Source organism: Pelobates fuscus, chromosome 11 (assembly GCF_036172605.1).
Source record: "Pelobates fuscus isolate aPelFus1 chromosome 11, aPelFus1.pri, whole genome shotgun sequence".
NCBI classification, from domain to species: domain Eukaryota; kingdom Metazoa; phylum Chordata; class Amphibia; order Anura; family Pelobatidae; genus Pelobates; species Pelobates fuscus.
Window position 1 is genome coordinate 38,981,032 of NC_086327.1, and position 20,701 is coordinate 39,001,732.

At 43.3% G+C, this 20,701-nt stretch overlaps 1 protein-coding gene across 1 annotated transcript in view; it reads right to left on the reverse strand.

Moving 5' to 3' along the window:
* Nucleotides 1–244: 244 nt before the first annotated feature.
* The window catches only part of GFY (golgi associated olfactory signaling regulator), a 37,476-nt gene continuing 17,019 nt past the window's right edge, over nucleotides 245–20,701 (reverse strand). Inside the window, exons 3-4 of the mRNA XM_063437211.1 lie at nucleotides 1,913–2,083; nucleotides 245–1,441 (exon numbers count right to left, since the gene is read on the reverse strand). Coding sequence (XP_063293281.1) covers nucleotides 1,233–1,441; nucleotides 1,913–2,083 — 380 coding nt within the window. The 3' untranslated portion in view covers nucleotides 245–1,232. The remainder of the gene's footprint in view (nucleotides 1,442–1,912; nucleotides 2,084–20,701) is intronic.

Genomic DNA, 20,701 nt, shown 5'->3' on the forward strand with positions numbered 1-20,701 from the left:
TGCCTAATATCACAGTTCTAGTAACCCCATCTCAGAGTCAGGGCTTTGTCCCTGTGACCCCCATAACCAATATAGGAGTCCCTGTGCCCCCCGATGCCCAGTATCAGGGTCCCTACCCCCTATGCCCAATATCATGATCCTTGTGCCCCTCCATGACCAGTATCAGGGTCGCTGTGCCCCCCTATGCCCAGTATTGTGGTCCTGTGTCCTCCATGCTCACTACCAAGGTCCCTGTGCTCCCCGCCCAGTATTTGGTTCTCCATGCCCTCCATCAGGCTTTCAGACAGAAAATTAGGCTGTAGAGGGAGAGGAAGCTGTCCGCTCCTCTCTCCTCTTCTTGCTAACCTCCTCCCGGCCGCTGAGCTCAGCCTCAGTTCAGTCTTGCATAGCGTTCTGCAGATCTGAGGGAAGGGATGTCACCGACCGCCGCGCAGCCGGTGGATATGACATCATATGCCCTACGATGTTCACATCCAGCGGGCTGCGGCTGACGTAGGAAAAAATATATGCGCACTTCTGGCCAGTGGCCGCAGGAGAATCGACTGTGGCCGCAGCAGAACGGACAGGAAAAAAACATTTTCCTGCCTTGTGGCTGTGTCTGTTATTTGGGTATATCCTTAAATATACTTGCAAATTTCCTGTAGTTTGCTATTACAATTTGAGAATAAACATTTACTTAAACTAGTCAGAGTTTCACAAATCACACAGAACATGAAGGGATAGATGGAATCTGTCGCTAAAATAAGGAACAGAAGAAAGTTGTCTTTTTACAGCTCCCCGAAACCGCACATAAAATTTGTCTGATTTTTAAGGAGAATTGTCACTTCCTATGAAGAAATGGTGGAAGTAAAAACCTTCTGCTGCACTACCACCTTGTGGCCAACAAAGTTGTCTTGCGTTACTTCAGATATTTTGTATAATCAGTTTACTTTGTACAGTATATTTTCAAATCTTTGTGTAAAGAAAAGCCTGCAAAACTTCAGCAAATATTTTTTGTTGTTTTTGTTGGACTCATTTATTTATTTTTTTCAAAATCCTCAACTTATTTGGCAATGAAAATTTCACAACATAAATAAAAACCTCCACTATAAAAAAATGGGGTGAAATTTAGGTGGTTTTCATGGGAGCATGTGAAAAGTGCCAATTTTCATCTGTTTGTCTTTTTGGGTAGGGTATTACACCAGTTATTTAGTCAGTAAACGCGAATATGATAGAATGATCGATGTCAAATATTACATAATGTTAAGAGAGCTCATCTGGAAGTTCTGATGTGAATTCTCATTGGAATGTGTTTCTTTTGGTACATCAAATGTATTGTCTTGTTTAGGTTCATTAATAACATAATTTTGTGGTTTGTGCAGTGGAGTTGGTGTGGGGGTTATTTCTGTGTCTTTGAAAGAGAAGAAATCAAAGTGATCCACCGGTGTGTCAAGATGCAGTACTGTAGAGATGTAAAATAAACACAATTAATAACAATTTCAAACATATAAAATACATAATTCATTAAAACCATAACCAGCATTAGTTAAAAGTTGTATTCCTAGCATATAGCTCCCTAAAGTGCCCCCCTCCCTCGCACCCACCCTCATGGTGCAGAATGGGTTAAAAAAGCCTTCTGTCACTTACCTGATTCCAGCGCCGATGTCTATCAGCACTGGTTCAGGCTCTGCCTCTGGTCCTTCTCAGCCAATGTCAGCCAGCAGGGGAACTCAATGTGCATTTGTGACGAATGCAGTGCTCGCATAAGGACTTCCCCGATAGGAAAGTATTGTATAATACAATTATTATACTTTATGCCAGTTAATAAAAGCATAGTAGAAATGTAAAAAGATTATTAATATAAAAAACATTTTTTATTGGACATTGAAATAAATTTTCTTTTTCATATGATACTTTAGGTTCCTTAACATACCTGGGTCTTCAAAGCCTTCTCCATAAAGTCTGTGATGTGAGAACATGTCCTCCTTGTGCTGTCTGCTATAGATACAGTAGACAAGAACCAGTAAGGCAGCAAGAACTACAGCCATGCCAAGGAACATGGCAAGCAACTTGTGCGAAGCAATCGTCTTCCGGAAATTGAATTCTAGGATATAAAAACATGGTTTCAATCTAAAGGAAAATGCTATCCTTTTTACTTATTAATATAAATATTTGTGAATATTAGAGTTAGTAATAACCTAGTATAGCAAATAAAGGGTTAAATATTATATTATTATATTATGGGGGGTGGAGCCAGCAGCCAAGGAAGACAGACATATGCTGCTGGAGCTCCGCTCTGCGTTTTTTCAAGCTGAAATCACATACCTGCAAATCTATTTACAATCATGTTCACTCCAGTATGGATGGGGAAGAAGGAAAAAAAAACGCCGGGCTGATCTGGGCCCCACGATATTGGGATGTTCCTGAAACAGGCTGTTAGGCCCGGGTCTGCCAAGATGGCACCCGAGGCAGCCTACACTTTAGAATCCTCAGATGAGGACACCATACCCACATTCCCCCAGGTACCAGGGGCGAAACAGGGGGCATCTATAAATTGGGATACAGTACCTTCCACTAAGGGTGAAATTAAGGCACTATTGCATGAGATTGTCGCATGTTCCAGGAGGACATGAAGGTGGTGCGGGAGGTGGTAGCAACTCTAACTAGTAGAATAGTAGCTGTGGAAGAAGATTTGAGGAGTGTGAATGTGGCTCAAATGGCTACAGATGCAGCCATTACTAAACCTGCTAAATCACTGCGCAGACCTGACCAACCGCATGGAGGATTGGTCCAAGACCCGAAATGTGAGGCTCAAGGAGTTCCAGATACCATCTCTAATGTGGAACTATTGTATTATGTAAAAAGTCTTATATCTACAGTGTTGCCACAAAAACAGGCCAAGATGATGCTCCTGGACTGCTGCTTTCACCTCCCATTGCCACTGAAGGCATCTCCAGATGCCACATGGGATATCCTGATTAAATTTGTTCAAGACTCTGATAGGGGGGTGCTTATGGGAGCAACCAGAGAGTCTATGTGGCAGCAATCTCTCTAAAAGATAACTCAACTGCTCCGGGAGCACAAAATACCATTTAAATGGGGCCCGTGCAGGTTCTTGGTGGAGAGAGGTGGCAAAACCTACCCTTTTAAGGCACTTACTATGCTTCAAGAGATGGGACTGTGTTATGGGCAAATGCAAATTTTGCATTGCTCAAACTGTGTACTTTGTCTTTAAGAGATATTGAAGACTGACAAGGTGTTAGAAATAGAACATATTTGTTTTCATACATGTTATAGAAGCAATAACCTTTTACTTACTTTCAGTGCATAATATGTTTACGCCATTTTGTCCCAGACGAAATACAATAATAATAATGCATAAACAAGCTTCAAGGCTATGATACGACTCTTTCAGTACATAAAATACTGCTGTAACCCTAAATAGATAAAGATGTTCAGACTTTATGATGTAATCTTGTCCTAAGTCAGGGAATTTCCCATGACGTGTGCACCCCTTTACGTTTTAGTTATGGCCTTGTATTTTTGCCAAGTTAAGGGAGGTCCTAAAATGAATAAATAAAAGAAGTGTTACTCTTTCATATATGAACTATGGTAACCCTAAAATGAAGACACCTAAGGTATAAATATGTGTACCTTTTAAATGTTAACACAGAGAGGAGAGATTTAGAGACAGATGCTCCCTCTTATAATGACAGAGAGGCTGACATCATGACATGTTCAGGAGGGTATATCAATCTATTAAGATATTGCAAGCATGTAGTTTAATCTTATAAACTCTGCTATAAATTATTGTAATTGATTTTATATGTCTATATTTATATTTTTATATAATAAATATCTAAAAGACAAAACTTTATTGCTTCCAAGACAACCCTTATTTTATATTGTATTCTCAATTATTTATATATTTTAAATAGAGGATCTCTTACTAACTATATAAAATTATATAGTAGGTTAGCCCTACTAAGTTCTATGCTTTAAGACGTAATAGTGGTAAATAAGTGAACCAGCTGTGGTTACAACTGCCAACGGATCCTTACAAGCAATGACTCATCCATCATGGTCCATGGACAGGATCATTCCTTTCCTGCTGAGATGGTACTCCTCAAAGGCTGACGAACCACCAGCCAGACTGGCACTGATACAGTCAAAGTGCAATTTGGACTCCACAAGCTGATGTTCCATATGTTATTTACTGCTTTATCCCGCTCTACCTTATTTATTCTTTAGTTTATAATGTGGCTCGTTATTACAGCTGATATGCCCCCATAGATGATAGTCTAATATGTTTCAGCTGTTATTTTCTTTTAAAAAGGTCTGTTCATAAAGTTTATGTCTTCTATACTTCCTTACTTATTTTAAAATGAGGCCGCCATCTCATAAGCACACTGTGCTGCATGTTAGCAGCCATGTCTCAGTTATGTTTGTTATTTATTTGTTTTTCCTATTACTGCTGATATACACTGTCAAAATGCCTGTATGCTGGAGAGCTCCGAGATTTAACGGCACACAAAACAACTATTTTACCCCCCAAAAGGAAACCAAAACTGACCCACTGCAGCAGACAAAGCATCAATGGGCAGAAAAAACAAAAAGCCAAAACAAGATCTGCTCCGGCTGGGCACCAGCATAGGGGACCTACGGCGACGAGCACATGGCGCTCCAGAGCCCAACATGGACACCTACCTTGATGACTTCGACGACTCCGACGAGCGACTCTCTGAGACATGCTTGCCCGCAGCACAGGTGGCAGTGCAGCCTAGATCGCAGCCGTACACGGCCCCGGTCACGAAGGCAGAAATGAGGGAGCTGCTGGCAGAGCTCCGCCGGAATATCCAGGCGGATGTGGCAGACATGAGGATAGACATCCAAGGCCTAATGAACCGCATGGGTACTGTGGAGCAAGACTCCCCACAACCACTCGAGGACGGTGACCACACTCCAGCAGGAGGTGAAAACGCTGCAACAACAGCACCTGAAGGTGGAGCAGAAAATGGCGGCACTGGAAGACTCCCGCCGGGCCCACAACATAAAGATTAGAGGCATAGCAGAGTCAATCCCAGAATCGGAAATTCCTCCCCTCATGAGGTGCCTTATAAGCAAAATACTCCCGCCGAAGCAGGCCAAGGGAGTAAGTCTGGACGGCATGTTCAGAATCCCCAAACCACCGATGTCTCCATCAGCGGCACCCAGGGAGTTAATTGTCAAATTTCAAAACCAACAGAATAAAGTAGCAGTTATGACCGCCATCAGGAGAAACACACCATACCCCTTTGAGGACATGGCCCTATCGTTTTACACGGATCTATCCAGAGGGACTATGGCATGGCGCTCAACCCTGAGGCCTTTCATCACCCTACTCTGCACACATAATATTAAATACCAATGGCGTTCGCCCCACAAGCTCCACGTGCTTCAGGAAGAAAACACATACCTCATAGCGGACCTGCAGGAGGCAAAGACACGCCTCTTACCTTGGGCCTTCCACCAGACTTTCTGCAGCAACCGAACAGACCCTCCAGACCACACGATTGGAACCCAGCCAACTCCGAGACTTTCGTTCCAAGAGGCTCAACCTATGCAGTACAGACAGTAGCCACTACCTGTGAGCGCCCCTAACGGGCCAGCTGAGCTGCATCAACCTCTTATAATTTTGCCCTATTGCTGTAGGAAGTTTGTATATGCGGTTTAAATATATGTTTATGTTTTTGATGACACAATCAGGCTGCACCCTGGCAGGCCGCTGGATAACGTTCAACCAAACACAAATTCCCCCCCTGCCACCATGACCACCCAGGCCACTTGGGCTGCAGAGCCAGACATACCTCCCCCGCACATAGCGACACTTGCCCCGGCAACTGGGGCTCAATCCGATGCCGAGCACAGTGCTATACATGTGCAACAATTAGGCCGCAAGCACAGGGGGTCCCCTTACTCCTGATCCATTCACACACATCCAGGGACAATCACCCCCTCCCTTACTGCAATCTCACCGAGTAGCTATCCACACCAGCCTGCTATGCCCCGCACATATCTCACAGGCTATCGGCCTGCCACCCGTGCACACTCACATCGAGGGCCGCCCCGACTTGTGAAACCTGCATCTTACTAAGTGTGCAATCATAGCTACTCACAATGCATATAGCATACCTGCTTTGTAGCTTACCGTTCAACTTAAGCCACATCGAGTAAATCTTGCCCTTGATTTGAATCAATGTATTTTTTTTTGTTTTTTGTTAAGTTTTTATGGTACATCTCACACTGATTCACCTGTTAGCTGCTGTACAGCACTGTTTAGAGCAAATTGATAGTCTTAGCAAATATCTTTCGTTTATTAATATTATAAAACTGTGCTGACTTTCTATTTGTCATGTATGACAATATATGATTATATTAAGCTTGTGACCGCTCTTGTGGCAACACGGGCTTGTCTTTTATAACTTGCACAATAAAAAATAAAGAATTTAAAATGCCTGTATGCCTCTCAATAAAAACAGATGGAAAAAAAAATTCTAAAATACTTGGAGAATTTATGCTCAACTACCCTGACCTTCATTAATGCAAAATATTCTGGAGTTATATATATATATATATATATATGTGTGTTCGGAATTTAATACCTAATGGATAGTATCTGTAAGGGCAAAGTTGGTTGTGGTGTGCCGAAACCAACGTACGAGTGGGCCTGTAAATAAAAGAGGGCAAAAGAGAAGTTCGAGAAAATGCACACTTTATTGCCTTTTACATAACCAAGTTCCTGAAAGCTTAACGAAGCTCTTTTCTGGTCATGGAATATATGTATGGTATATGGAGGATTTCCAATGACCCAGTCTCTTGATGATGTGGACCGGTGTGTTTGTGCTAGAGGCTGATGAGGCGGCTCCTATGCGGAACGAGTGCCCAGAGAATGAAGCCGGATTGAAACCCAGTTTAGATAGTAGTGTTCTGATGTGTGACGTGAATTTAGCCGTGGTGAGCGGGTGCCCTTGTAGTGATAAGAGCGGAGAGTTTGGTAAGTGCGCGTGATGGATTGACCGTAGGTGGTCTAGCGCCTTGACCGGACACCAGGCAATTCAATACCTTTTTAATGGGATATGATGACAAGAAGGGGGTGTTGTTAGGAAAATTGGTGAGGCTATGGTGCTGAACCCCGGTGAGGTAAAGTTTAATGGTGTTGTGAGAAAGTTTAAGATGTAAGTGGAATTCTGCAGTGAATTTGTTAAATATGGTAAGTGCCCTATTATAAGAGATAGCTATGTTAGGTGATAGTGCTTGGTGAGTTAGAGTCCTAGCGTGATGCATTAGTGTGCTCAATCCAAGATTAGTTTGTGAAATCGTGGTGTCCTGGATGGCTGATGGTGAGCCGTAGGGAGTGCCTGGGAGAATACCTGGAATTGAGAGCGAGAAAGAGCATCAGCGGGCGTGTTGTGGATACCCGGGATGTGAAAACAAACTAAGTGAAACTGAACGGTTGCTGCCAGCCAGGTAAGCTTGCGAATCAGCCGCATGATGGTCAGGGATGATGAGCGCCCCTTGTTAATGATTTCGCAAGCCGCTGAGTTGTCAGAGTAGCATTTTACTGCCTTGCCAAACCAGAGATGACCCCAGGTGTGTGCGGCCGCCACAATGGGATAGATTTCAAATAGGGCTGAGGTCTCCCTGAATCCTGGCAAGGCATCCGTCTCAGCGGGGCCAGTGACCCCTAAACCAGTGGTTCCCAAAGATGGCTGCGAAACCAGTGTTGGCTGCATCGTCTGTGTAAATGATGGGTGAAGAAGTGGAGATATGGGGGATAAACATGGAGATACCGTTACAATCTGCCAAAAACTTCCCCCACATAGCTAAGTCAGCCTTGGCGTGGGGGTCCAATGACACTGGGCAAGAGTCCGGTACCCCGTGGAGCAGGCAAAGAAGCCTGGATATAAAAGACCTTCCCTGCGGGATGATGCGCATGGTGAAGTTAAGGGATCCCAGAAGGGACTGAAGTTCCCTTCTGGTGCAAACATAATTCCACAGGAACATGTCTATCTCCCCTCTCAAGCGGGTCAGTTTGTCGTGGGGAAGGAAAGCTCGGAGGGTAATAGAATCTAGCTCTATCCCCAAAAAGGTAAATTTAGTTTTGGGGCCCATTGTTTTGTTCTCAGCAAAAATATCTAAAAATGTTTGGGGCTGCTTCGAGAGCCGAAAGTGAGTCGTGTGGAGAAGTAGTACTTTCCTCACCATTTAACACCGTGCAAGTGCCAGAGTGAGGGGTGTATGGGTAGTAATTTAAACGCATCTGTAATGTCCGTTTTGCTGAGCCAGGGGCGACTACCAGAAGAGATGATGGACTGTATGGCGTTGTCGATTGTTACGTACTGAAGTGAGAATTTGTCTGCTGGAATGAGTGCGTTTATGCTGGGAACAAAAGAGGAGTGCGGTGCCGATAAATCAATAATTAGCCGTTTTTTATTAGAATATTTGTGTACTGCAACACCAATGGGGTTAGTGCGCCAGGAGGAAAACGGTGAGGAGTTGAAAGAGCCGATCATGAAACCGTTGGTAATTTCAGAGGAAAGGTGAGTGTCTGTGGAAACTGGATCTTGACATGCTGACAAAAGATTGGGACATTCCAGTGTGCCTGTGGGGATGGCTACCATACCCGTGAGAAAACCCTGTGTGAACCCAGTGGTCAGGTATTCCACCAAGTGCCTGCTAGGGTGTGACCTTAAGTAAAAAAACAGGTTGTCGATATTAATGACGGTTAGTCATTTATTTGGGGACAACCTGGCCGGGCACATGGTCTTGGTATGTGCCCTGAAGCATATGGAGCAGAATTGCAATAATCTACAGGCGCTGAAACTGTAGGAGCCTGCGTTTAAATTTTTGCACACCTGCGCTTTGCCCTAAAAGGAGATGGGCCTACCCAGCTTGTCACGTAGACCACCCGCTGGTTTGTTGTGAGGGGTGAAAGTGGGTTGAGGGGTAGGAGTGGAGGTGGTAGGATCTGCTTCGGAAGGACATAAGTCCACCATATGGGATGTGGAGTTACACATGGCACAAGGCGGGGGCCTGAGACCAGTGAAGTGGCGACAGAATAGTTCTGTATCCATCTGGCACCAGTTAATTCTGACATTAAACTGTTTCAGATGGGTCGCCGCCTTCGCTGATACAGACTTATGATAGTCGTAGAAAGAGGAGCCCCCGTACTTGATGCCTAGATCCACCACCTTGTGGAGGTAGAGGACTAACTCCTCTCTTCTGTGGGGATACACCGTGCAGATGACGTCACGGTATATCCCGAAAGCTATCACGAACTAGGGAAAGCTATCACTAAGCCTGGGGTCTCTCATCTTAAGCACCACTGTTATGTCCCCGTACTTGTATGCCTTGTTCTCCAGTATGTCCTGAGAAGCTATGAGCATAGACACCAGACACACATCCTTCCCGTCTAAGATTTCTTTCCTGATAGAGTCTGGGACGGAGTGAGCTGGTGACTCGAAAGGTGCTATAGCTGTGGCTGGTACTGGAGAGGGGAGTATGGGGGGGCATGGTGGTACAGCGGGGACAGCCAAGGTGGAGACTGGGAGGCCCGGAGTATTACCTGGGGAGGCGATGGCGCTCTCCACCTTAGATAGCCTGCTATTAAGAGTCTGCAAGTTGGCCAAGATTGCTGCCAGGGTATCCTGGGTGGCCGTGCCAGTGCTTAGTGGCTGTCCTTGAGAGCTAGTGCTGGCTCAGGGGCTTGGTAGGTAAGCAGTCTATAAAGTTCTGCCTTTCTAGCCGTAGCTGGAAAGGGGATTCCCCTGAGCCTAAGCTCGGCCGTAATTTTAGGAATAGTCCATGCTCTCAAGGACATGGGAGTTGAGGGGGTGAGAGATTCGCCTGGAGACTCCGGTCTGGTGGGCGTAAATGGTATCTTTTCTGGCAACTCTTCGATGGGAATTGGTTCTTGGGACATTCTAAAAAATGATTTAATGAATGAGATATTAGAAAGGGAGTAAGGGACGCGGGAGGGATATGAGGGGTGGTATTTTTTTAGAAGAACTGGACTGTAATGCTAGTGCCGAAGCGAAAAAATTAGCTGTGGAATTTGTGATAGGTGAGGCCCTTATAATGCCAAGTGGTGGTGAGAGGCTCTACCTATGATTTGGCTTAGGAAATTGTGGCCACAGACGTGGTGGCAGGATGTTGGCCTCTCGGTGACTGTAAAGAGAATTCAAAACGTGTGGCCGTGACTATAGCCCTGTAGTAGGGCAGGCGAGGCGTATAACTATGATTTGGGCATGGGGCCGCACCTCCGTGTTGAGGTGGGAGATGGCCTCGCGGGACCGGATTTCCTAATAGGGTGAGCTAAGGCGGTAGCCTAGACCCTGTAGCCAGTTCACTTGTATACTAAAGGTTGACTGTGAATTCTGGTGTAATGTGTGGATACTAACCTTGAAAGGGTTGTAAACGATAACTGGAACCTTCTAGTATTTTTAATGTAGCGAGTCTTGTCTGCTGCTGTCCTCGTAGAAGAAGCCTAAGGATTAAGACAGATGTTGATGTATTTATGCGTAGCGTGGTGGCGTATGATTTGTAGTGAGGGTTGACTGTTAGGAGTGCAACATGAGATCCTGAATTGAGGGATCTGAATGGTTAGTATAAGACTGGGACGAGTTTACGTTATGGAGAGAGGCTGATTGAGGCCTTGGGGTAGTGATTTCCGTACATGAGTAAGGACGTAAGTACCTGGTGGTATGGCTGAGTACCGGGTTGGGTAGGTTGGGTGTTTTTTCTTGCCTGATGGCAGTATGACCGTGGGCCTGGGTAGAAAAATTGTAAAGAATTAACACACCAAGGGCGTAGGACCGTGAGTCAGTCATAATGAATTGAGACCGCGTTAGGTCTTGTATGAAAAGGTCCTGTAAAGAGTAGAGAACTATACCTTGATTTGTAGTACAGGAACTATGATGAGCGTAACTGGTTTAATGCATAGAAACCGGTGGAGGCCTAGAATAATACTGGAGCTATGGATTAACCCATGAATATTTAATAATTAGTGAAAGCTGAGACAGTATGTAATAAATAACATGTCTTACTGTGACAAGTCTAGATTGCGTATTGTATTTGAGGCATAGACATGGATGAAACCAAAGTGAGTAAATACTATACCTGGTTTTGTAAATAAAAGAACTTGAATTAATTAACTTTGAGCAGAAATGCAAGGCAATCTGTGAAGCCAAATGCAAGGCAATCTGTGAAGCCAAAGAAAATGTGACAGAGGCAAGATTTAAATGACTGCATGACTGTAAGGAGAAGATGTAGTACAAATGTGGATTTACCAGAATTGCCCTAGAAGATCCTGTTTAATAATTAATATCTGTATGTAGAGTTTGTACAGGGTTGGTGTGGAATTAAAGAATTCTGCTCTTTTTAGTTTGGTGTCATGAGAAATCTATTTGAATTGATAAATGACTATTTAAACGTAGTTTACTAACCACTTAGGTGTAGGAAAAAGAACCAATTACTAGTAAAAAATGGCTGAGGTTTTTTAATGTTTTAAACATAATTAAACCGGCAAACACAGTTTAGTAAAAGATGGTAGTTTTAAACGGATTTAATAACTTTATACTGACAGGTAGGTAAACAGTTAAATGAGCGAACAGAAAGTATGAGCTTTAAAATGAAATTTGTGTGAATGAAATGCGTGAATTATTAGAATGGGATTGGTAGAATTAGCCGTACTAGGGATCTGTTTAGGTAAGTATAACGTGCGTTCGTTTAAATCCGTACGAATAGAAAAATAATGAATTAGGAAGTATGCGAGGGGTGAATAGGATTTACATCAATCGTTTAAGATGCCCGAACGGGTAAGTCAATAGGTACGTGGTTTGTGCGTATTACCGAAAGGTAATACAGAAATGTAACGATTAACACCAGCGTTATACCTATACATGGTTCGTCAGTTTTGGCCGTACGAATGCGCCAATGATGCGTAAGTATAACGGGCGTTCGTCTATTTTTGGCTCGAACACTGAATACATGAACGAGTACGGATATGTGTAAAGGAAAAAGGGAGCCTACCCCTACGTTTTTAGGCCCGAGTGGAGGGAAATAGCCGAACGCTATTTCCCTCACTAGCTTACGTGAGCGTGCCGGTCTTGTGACCGGAAGCCAGGTACCGCGACTGGGAGGAAAAACCGGGTGGCAGGGCCGCAGAATGGACAGAGGATATCGCTGGACCTCTTGCTGCAGGAGACTGAAGCTGTTTGGCGGGAAGCTTGGAACGGAAGTGCTGGTTGCTATGGGGATAGACAATCAACTGGAACGGCAGAGGTGAGTAGGGGCTGGGAGTTTAAGTAGGGGACTTACTCCTCCCACAAATTCAGGCCTAATGGCCTTTCTACATATATATATATATATATATATATATATATAGATATATATATATATATTTGTGTTAAGGGCTCATGATAGTACAGAAGATACAAACACTGATAAGTGTAGGATGGTATTAAAAGAGCAAGTCGGTTGTGGTGTGCCGGAACAGACGATGAGGTAGGCCTGTAAATAAAGAGGGCCCACCAAGAAGAAATGTAAAGAGAAAAGGAGTTAATAATGAGGAGTGGGTGGGAGGGTGATGCAGCGCTGACCTCGAACGATATGGAGCCAGGTAAGGGGTGTCCCTTAAGTAGGGAAGAGGTGTGTCATACGCCCCTCCCACAATTACAGGCCAAAAGGCCTTAATACTTGTGTTAAGGGCTCATGATAGTACAGAAGATACAAACACTGATAAGTGTAGGATGGTATTAAAAGAGCAAGTCGGTTGTGGTGTGCCGGAACAGACGATGAGGTAGGCCTGTAAATAAAGAGGGCAAAAGTAGAAAATAAAATGTATTACATACCAGCAATATACATACTTTAACCAGACATGTCTTGAAAGGCATTTCTTACTTCTTGTACCGGGTTAGGTATGTATCTAGAGTAAGCGCCCTAGTGACTTGATAACATGAACTGGAATGTTTGCACTGGATGCTGTGGAGGCCGCTCCTATGCGGAAGGAGTGGCCCGAATAGTTAGCTGATTTGAGGCCCAGCTGTGTAAGTAAAGACCTGACGTGTGTCATAAAGGTGGTGGTAGTGAGTACCGAACCTTGTAGACTGAAAGTGGTTGAGATGGTGGTTCGTTGTTATGCTATGTATATGAGTCCAGTAGTTTGACGGGGCTCCACCTGTTGTGAGTAGGATAGTACTTAACCTCTACTGAAAGTGCATGTTGACTGGTTTTGGAGTGAGGCAGAGTCAAGATATAATAGTCCATGTGTTTTGTTAAGTGTGAATGAAGTAGGATGTGAGTGGACTGTGTTGTGCTGATTGCGGTAAATTCTCTTGGTCTCAAGAAACCATAAACAAGGCTACGTATATGGCGGTTTTAACGATGAGGTTTGTGTTGTTGGCAAAGGGTTTAAATCTAGTGAATTGTATAAGTCTTTAAAAATATGGAAATCTATGGGTAGCCTCTGGGCCGTACGTGGGGGTTCGGATCTCTGAATACCCCTAAGGATGTTCTTAATTGGTCGGAGGACACTTGATTTGTCTGGTTGTAAAGTTAGCATGTGATGTTGGATGCCTGTCAGATATGGTTTGATTGTGTTGTATGATAGTTTGAGTTTGAGGTGGAAAAAAGAAGCAAAGCCCAACCAGGATGTCACGATGAAAGGTTGTAAGATGTTGTGTTCAGAAAGGAATCTTTAAATCAAATGAAAGCTCTATCGTAAGTTTCCCGGGTATTAGTAGACAGTGCTAATTGGGACAATGTTCTGCTATGTTGCATAATAGCATCTAGTCCATTACTAGATGGTGGAATAGTGGGGTGTTCGTGGCTGTGAGTGCGGCTGGGAGTATTTGACGAAAAGCCTGGAAATTAAAGCGAGACAAATTGTCAGCAGCAGTGTTACATACACCTGGAACATGAATACAAAACAAGAGAAAATTATGACATGCAGCCAGCCAAGTGAGTTTCCTCAAGAATCTCATAATAGTCAGTGATTTGGATCGGCCTTGTTTATAATGTGACAAGTTACTTGGTTGTCTGAGTAGCAACGTACAGACGAACCTGCCCATAAATGCACCCATGCCACGGCAACCGTCACGATGGGATATATCTCAAACAGAGCTGAGGTAGTGGAAAAACCCTCCAGGTCCTGAACTTCTGAAGGCCAGCTGCCCCAAAGCCATTCGTTCCTGAAAAATTGCTGCAAAACCTGTGGTAGACGCCGCGTCTGACCAAATGGTAGGTGAGGAGTCAGACAATTTTGGAAGGAACATGCTTTTACCATTCAAGGTGGTTACAAATTTTCTCCACATAATTACGCCTGCCGTGGCTTGGGTATCCAGGGATGACCTGTGTCCATCAGGTCTAAAAGTGGGAAACATGTAAAGGAGTTGTGAGATGAAAGCCCGGCCTTGAGGTATGATGCGAATGGCAAAATTCAGTGACCCAAGCAGAGACTGTAATTCTTGCGGTTGCAAGTACCGAGTTGTATGTAGAGATTATGTTGATCAGAATGTTTTCTACCTTGGGCGTGGCAGGCTAGCTTGCATGGTGGCTGAGTCTAGTATGATACCCAGGAATGTGATGAAGGTATCTGGTCCTTCAGTCTTGGTGGAGGAGACTGGGACACCCACCTGTTCGAATAGACTGATGGTTTCTTTTAGGCTACTAGGAGGGGAAATATTCTCCTCGATCAGTAAGAAATCATCCAGATAATGTATAACTGTAGGGCATCTGGCTATATTTAATAAAACCAGCATAGGGTTTCGGCGAATACGTTGAAAATGGCCGGACTACTTTGGAACCTAAATGTTAAACGTGAGCAAAATAGTAGTTCCATGCCCACTTGATACCATGCATGTGACACAGTGTAGGGTGGATAGGCAGTAACTTGAAAGCATTGTGATATCAGTCTTACTGAGCCATGCTCCGGCCCCTGCCTGCATGATAGCCGTAATGGCGTGATCTATGGTGGAATATTGCAGTGAAAATTCCTCAGAGGGTATGAGGGAGTTCAGACTAGGAGTGGCAGAGGTGTGAGGTGTTGATAGATCAATGATAAGTCTCTGTTTGTAAGAAGATTTCCCCGTGACAATACCGATGGGGTTTGTCCGCTATGTGGTGAACGGAGGGGACTGGAAGGGCCCCCATAGGAAGTCCTCTGCCACTTCCTGGCTATGAGTGTCTCCACTGCTGTAGGGTTTGTTGTGCGGATTGTACATTAGGACATTCCAGGATTCCGGAAGGCATGTGTATGAGGCCTGTGTGAATCCTTCTGATAGACCCGAGATAATGAATTCCACCAAATGTCTAGATGGATGATGTGGCAGTAATGTCGTAAGTACAGAAATGTTTATTGATGTTAAGTATAGTTTTGGGATACATTTTATTTGGACACAGATTTAGCATGTGCCCTGAAACAGATGGCTGGAGAAAGTGATTGCAACTCAACCAGTGCTGGAGGGGTCGCAGCGGCCGACCCAGCCATGGTAAGGGGTGTAGTGACCGATTCCCCAGGGGTGATACTGGCAGGCTAACTAGGCCTGAAAGGCGAAAAATTAATCTTGTTTTGTGACAGGTGAGGCCCTGCTAGTTGCCAAGTGGCTATGAGAGGCTCTGTCTATGAGTTGGCGCGAGGGGTTATTGAGGCCACCCGTCGTAGTGGCAGGAATCGTAGGCCTCTCGGTGATAGTAAAAGAAAACAGGGGGAGGGAGTGACAGGTGAGGCCCTCTCTATAATATTGCGAGGCGGCTAACTCACGTGTGGCCTGATGGCATTTGCCTCCGAAACGTTGAGGCGGGGTGTTGGCCTCGCGGACCACTAAACGATAGGCAGAAATGCCAAGAAGGGAGGTACCTATTTGGGCCTATACCCCTAACTTGCCAGTACTCTATGGCCTAGAAGAATGAAACGTATGTGAACTACAACGTGAGCAGGCTTATGTACCTGGTAGTATGTATGAAGTTTTGAGATTCGACAGGTATGAAAACCTGCATAAACCTAAAAAGGGATAGAGTGAGAATGGATCCTGTGAGACCTGTGTAATCTGTATAGGCTGGGATTAGGGCTTCTAGCAGTATGTGTGGGAGGTGTAAAATCTTTGAGTATGATAGTGACATGACTGCCCATGCTTGGTGACAAGCGTTACGCTGAGTCCGATACCTGGCAGCAGGGGATTGGCCGTGTAATGTGTATATATGGAAGGTGATCAGATGATATGCATGTCACTAAACTGATCTGGGAATGCAAGGGACTTTTTAATGTGAAGTGACAATATGCAGAATCATAAATGTTGCTGTAAAGTGACGTATGAATGTATGAACCAGAACGTGTGATTCAAAAACCGAAAGTCTTGTGAGACGTATATGCCGTGTTCTTGATTACTCGTGTTACGTCGTCTGAGTGTGTCAAGAAAAGGCCTGAGTTTGTAAATGCCATGTGAAATTATGTGAAATGACAATCTATGCAGAAAATGTTGTAACGTGACGTATGAGTGGTTGAACCAATGCGTGTGATTCAACCCGAAACCTTCTGTGGAAGGTAGGACCGTGTTCTTATATACTCGTGGTATATCGTATGAGCATGATAAGAAATGGCCTGAATAGTTAGTGCCATGTAATCGTAATGTACATGGTTGTAATAACATCATATCTCCATTATACTCTTTGAAAATAGGACCGTGTCCTTGAACTCGTGGTATGTCGTACGAGCATGACAGAAAAAGGAGCCGTAATGTAGGCTAACCATAACAGTAATATACATGTAATATCTGCATTGTAAAATAAAATAACTATTATTATTAAAACCATATATATATATATATATAATAAGCAAACTGAAACAAAATAGACAACTTAAGATCGTGTAAAATAAGTATTTGAAAGTTTAACCGATTACTGTGCAGGAAACGTATGATTGGTTGGATCAGTACGTGTGATTCAACCCGAGTATGCATGAAAAGGAATTAAATCCTTGTGTCATGGTTAACAAAGAAATGAGGCCTGTAACGTAGGCTGATTTAATTGTAATGAAATGGATAATTATATAAAAAAAAAAAAAAAACTCCAGTAAGCGTGGGAGTCCAATGTCTATACAGAAATGTTAGCTGGTTTCATACCCTTGATGTAATAAGTGATACCTTAAAAATAGCATGAAAATGGTCTATTTAACCAAGCAACTTTTTAACCAAATGTAAATACATGAAATGATGAAATGTAACTCACGAAAAAGATCTATGTGAATACATAGCAGAATAACCGAATCTTAGTATGAAGGGAAACAGAAGTTAGCATGAATAGCTTAACCGTATGCATTTTAATGCGAACAGCAATCGTGCATAGAATATACTATGAATAAGTGCCGACCAGAAAACACAACCCGAAATGACAATCGTTTAAATGAAGCAAGGTTGGTTTTTACATGAAATGCAATAATGTCTGAGAAGCCTGTAGTACACTGAATGACCGGTAGGGGTCAGTGTGTAGGCGAAAATGCAGTGGTTCGATGGCTTGTCCATGAAATGCAATAATGTCTGAGAAGCCTGTAGTACACCAAATGACCGGTAGGGGTCAGTGTGTAGACAAAAATGCAGTGGTTCGTTGGTTTGTACATGAAATGCGATAATGTCTAAGAAGCCTGTAGTACACCCAAAGACTGGTAGGGGGTTTAAACGAATGATATGCATGAACATGCAATGGTTTTAGAACAGACTTAGACAAAATGCAGCCGTAAAGTGAGGACCTGACCCGTGCATGGTGCCGTGGGACTGATGCCTGGCATAGCGGGTAGGTTGACTTACAGTTTGTGAGTCACTTGGACACCATCCACGGCGATGGATTGAAGAAAGAAGGTGGTAGGCCGGAAAAGCCTGTGGCTGGATTCCTGACACAGCTCTGCTTAAAAAACCTCATGGAGTAATCAGGTAAAATGGCGTCTGGATGACCCGGAAGTGGAAATGATGCAGCGCTGACCTCGAACGATATGGAGCCAGGTAAGGGGTGTCCCTTAAGTAGGGAAGAGGTGTGTCATACGCCCCTCCCACAATTACAGGCCAAAAGGCCTTAATACATATATATATATATATATATATTATATATTATATATATTATATATAAATACATTTAGTTATAATGCTGGAATTTTGTTTGGTCTCTTGAACCCCTTTTCTCCAATATCTGTAATAAAAGGCTCACCTGTCAGCCAGCGGCTAGAGTGTCTCTCATTGCTTATCAGTTCCGCTCTTTCATGGTTGATCAGAACTGATGATCTTCCAGCTAAAAGAATGCTTCTCAAAAAGAAGGATTGAGATGTGTGGCACATGCATTGGGAAGCCTTGTCTGCCGCTTTGTGCAGAGGTACAAAATAAATAATTTTTCCTGCTTACAACACATGTAATTCAAGAACAGACTGTTCACTTGCTGCCTAATATATCCAACCCCTTGGCAGATGCCATTGTAATGAAATAATCAATGTTATCCACTTAACCTGTCAGTGGTATTAATGTTGTGGCTGTATAGCATTAGAAAGGCAGACATGTGTTTCTAACGCTATAGTGGCCCACCACTCTTCCTCTCTGACTGACATCATCAATCATGATGATATCAGCCAATCAAATGCTTTCCCTTAGGAAAGCAATGAGACGCTAGTGTGTATGCATGGGAAAAAGCAGCCCTGTGCAAATCAGCACTTCTTCTTAGAGATGCATTGAATCAAAATTCTTGGGACGTTCAGCATCTCCATGCACAGCACGGACCCAGGAAGTCCCTCTAGTGCAGGGGTTCTCAACCTTGTCCTCAAGGACCCCCTACCAGTCCAGGGTTTAGGGATTACCTGGGTGTGTCTAAGGTGTTTAGAAAAAAAAACACCTTAGAGTCGAAAAAAAGAAAGAAAGAAAGAAAGAAAAGAAAGAAAAGAAGGAAGGGAGGAAAGGTAGGAAGGAAGGAAAGAAAGAGGAAGGAAAGGAAAGAAGGAAAGAAGGAAGGGAGGGAGGGCGGGAGGGAGGGAGGGAGCAAAAGAAAGAAAGGGAAAGAGAGAGAGAAAGAGAAAGAAAGAAAGAAAGGGAGAGAGAGAGAGAGAAAGAAAGAAAGAAAGAAAGGGAGAGAGAGAGAGAGAGAGAGAGAGAGAGAGAAAGAAAGGGAGAGAGAGAGAGAGAAAGAAAGAAAGAAAGAAAGAAAGGAAGAAAGAAAGAAAAAAGAAAGAAAGAAAGAAAGAAAGGGAGAGAGAGAGAGAGAAAGAAAGAAAGAAAGGAAGGGAGGGAGAGAGAGAGAGAGAGAGAGAGAGAAAGAAAGAAAGAAAGAAAGAAAGAAAGAAAGAAAGAAAGAAAGAAAAGAAAGAAAGAGAGGGAGAGAGAGAGAGAGAGAGAGGGAGAGAGAGAGAGAGAGAAACTAAATAATAATTGGATGAACTCATATGAAGTATCAGAGATTCAACAATACATGGAAGCAACCGTGTTTCACTAACAAGATTTCGATTATTCTATGCATAGTCAGAGAAGTTAAGAATATAAGAACAAATGCAGTAACACAAATAATAACTAATCAGTTGCCTGGAGAAATAATTGCAAGCTCTGGGCAGGATGTTCCTGTTCTGTTTTCTATTTTTTTTTTTTTTGCAGATTTTTATTTATTTATTTATTTATTAGTTTTAGTGCTAGGATTCACACTGTTCTAGGCTCTAAATTGGTCACCGGTAGGTAAAAATTGTAATTGAACATTCCAGATGCCACAAAGGAAGCAAAGCTGTTATTTCTAATAGGGACAATTTATAACGGCACAGAGTAGCCAGCCTGGTGTGAAGCTCGTTATGTTTATAAGGCTACATACTGAATGTCACAGGGTAAACGTTAAACTTTGCTTAAACACTTTGATCCGGCATACAGCGCATGCTATCCTAATCATAATGGATAACGAATAGAATTCTGGTTAATTAATGATACAGAAAACAGGTAAAAATAAAATGGTAAAGACTGGTACTTAAAGGAACACTATAGTGTCAGGAATACAAACATGTATTGCTGACACTATAGTGCTGGAATGCAGCGTTAGGTCCCTGACCCTCCTCTCTCTCTCTGGAAACTAAAGGTGATTTTACTCACCTTTTCTGCCATGCACTGCTTGGGCCCACCTCAATGGCTGAGATCATCAAACTTGATGATCTTAGCCAATTGGAAAGCACTGGGAAGCTATTGCGGCAAAACACAGCACTGCGCCAATCAGCATCTCCCCATAGAGATGCATTGAATCAAAGCATCTATATGGGAACATTGTGCCCATGCAGAGCATGGAGACACTGAATGCCAGTGCTGAACATTGTGCAGCATTTTCACAGGAAGCAACTCTAGTGGACATCTTTTTCTCTGAAATGCCAATGTTTACATTAAATAGCCTACAAGGACAGGCTATAAACACCAGAATACAATAGTTACAAGTTACAATAATTAAGCTGTAGTGGTTCTGGTGACTATAGTGTCCCTTTAAATTAAGATCAACTAATTATTTATCGTCATTGAGAGGGTTCTCTGTATATATGTTTTGAAATGTTTTTATATCAAGTTACGCTTAGGTGAATTCAAACAGAGGAAAATGTGATTATTCATACATGTTTAGTGGTCTATTTAAAAAACTGCTTAAATAGTCACGAGAAAAGTATAATAAATGGGACTGGATGCACATAACCCCGAGGTCC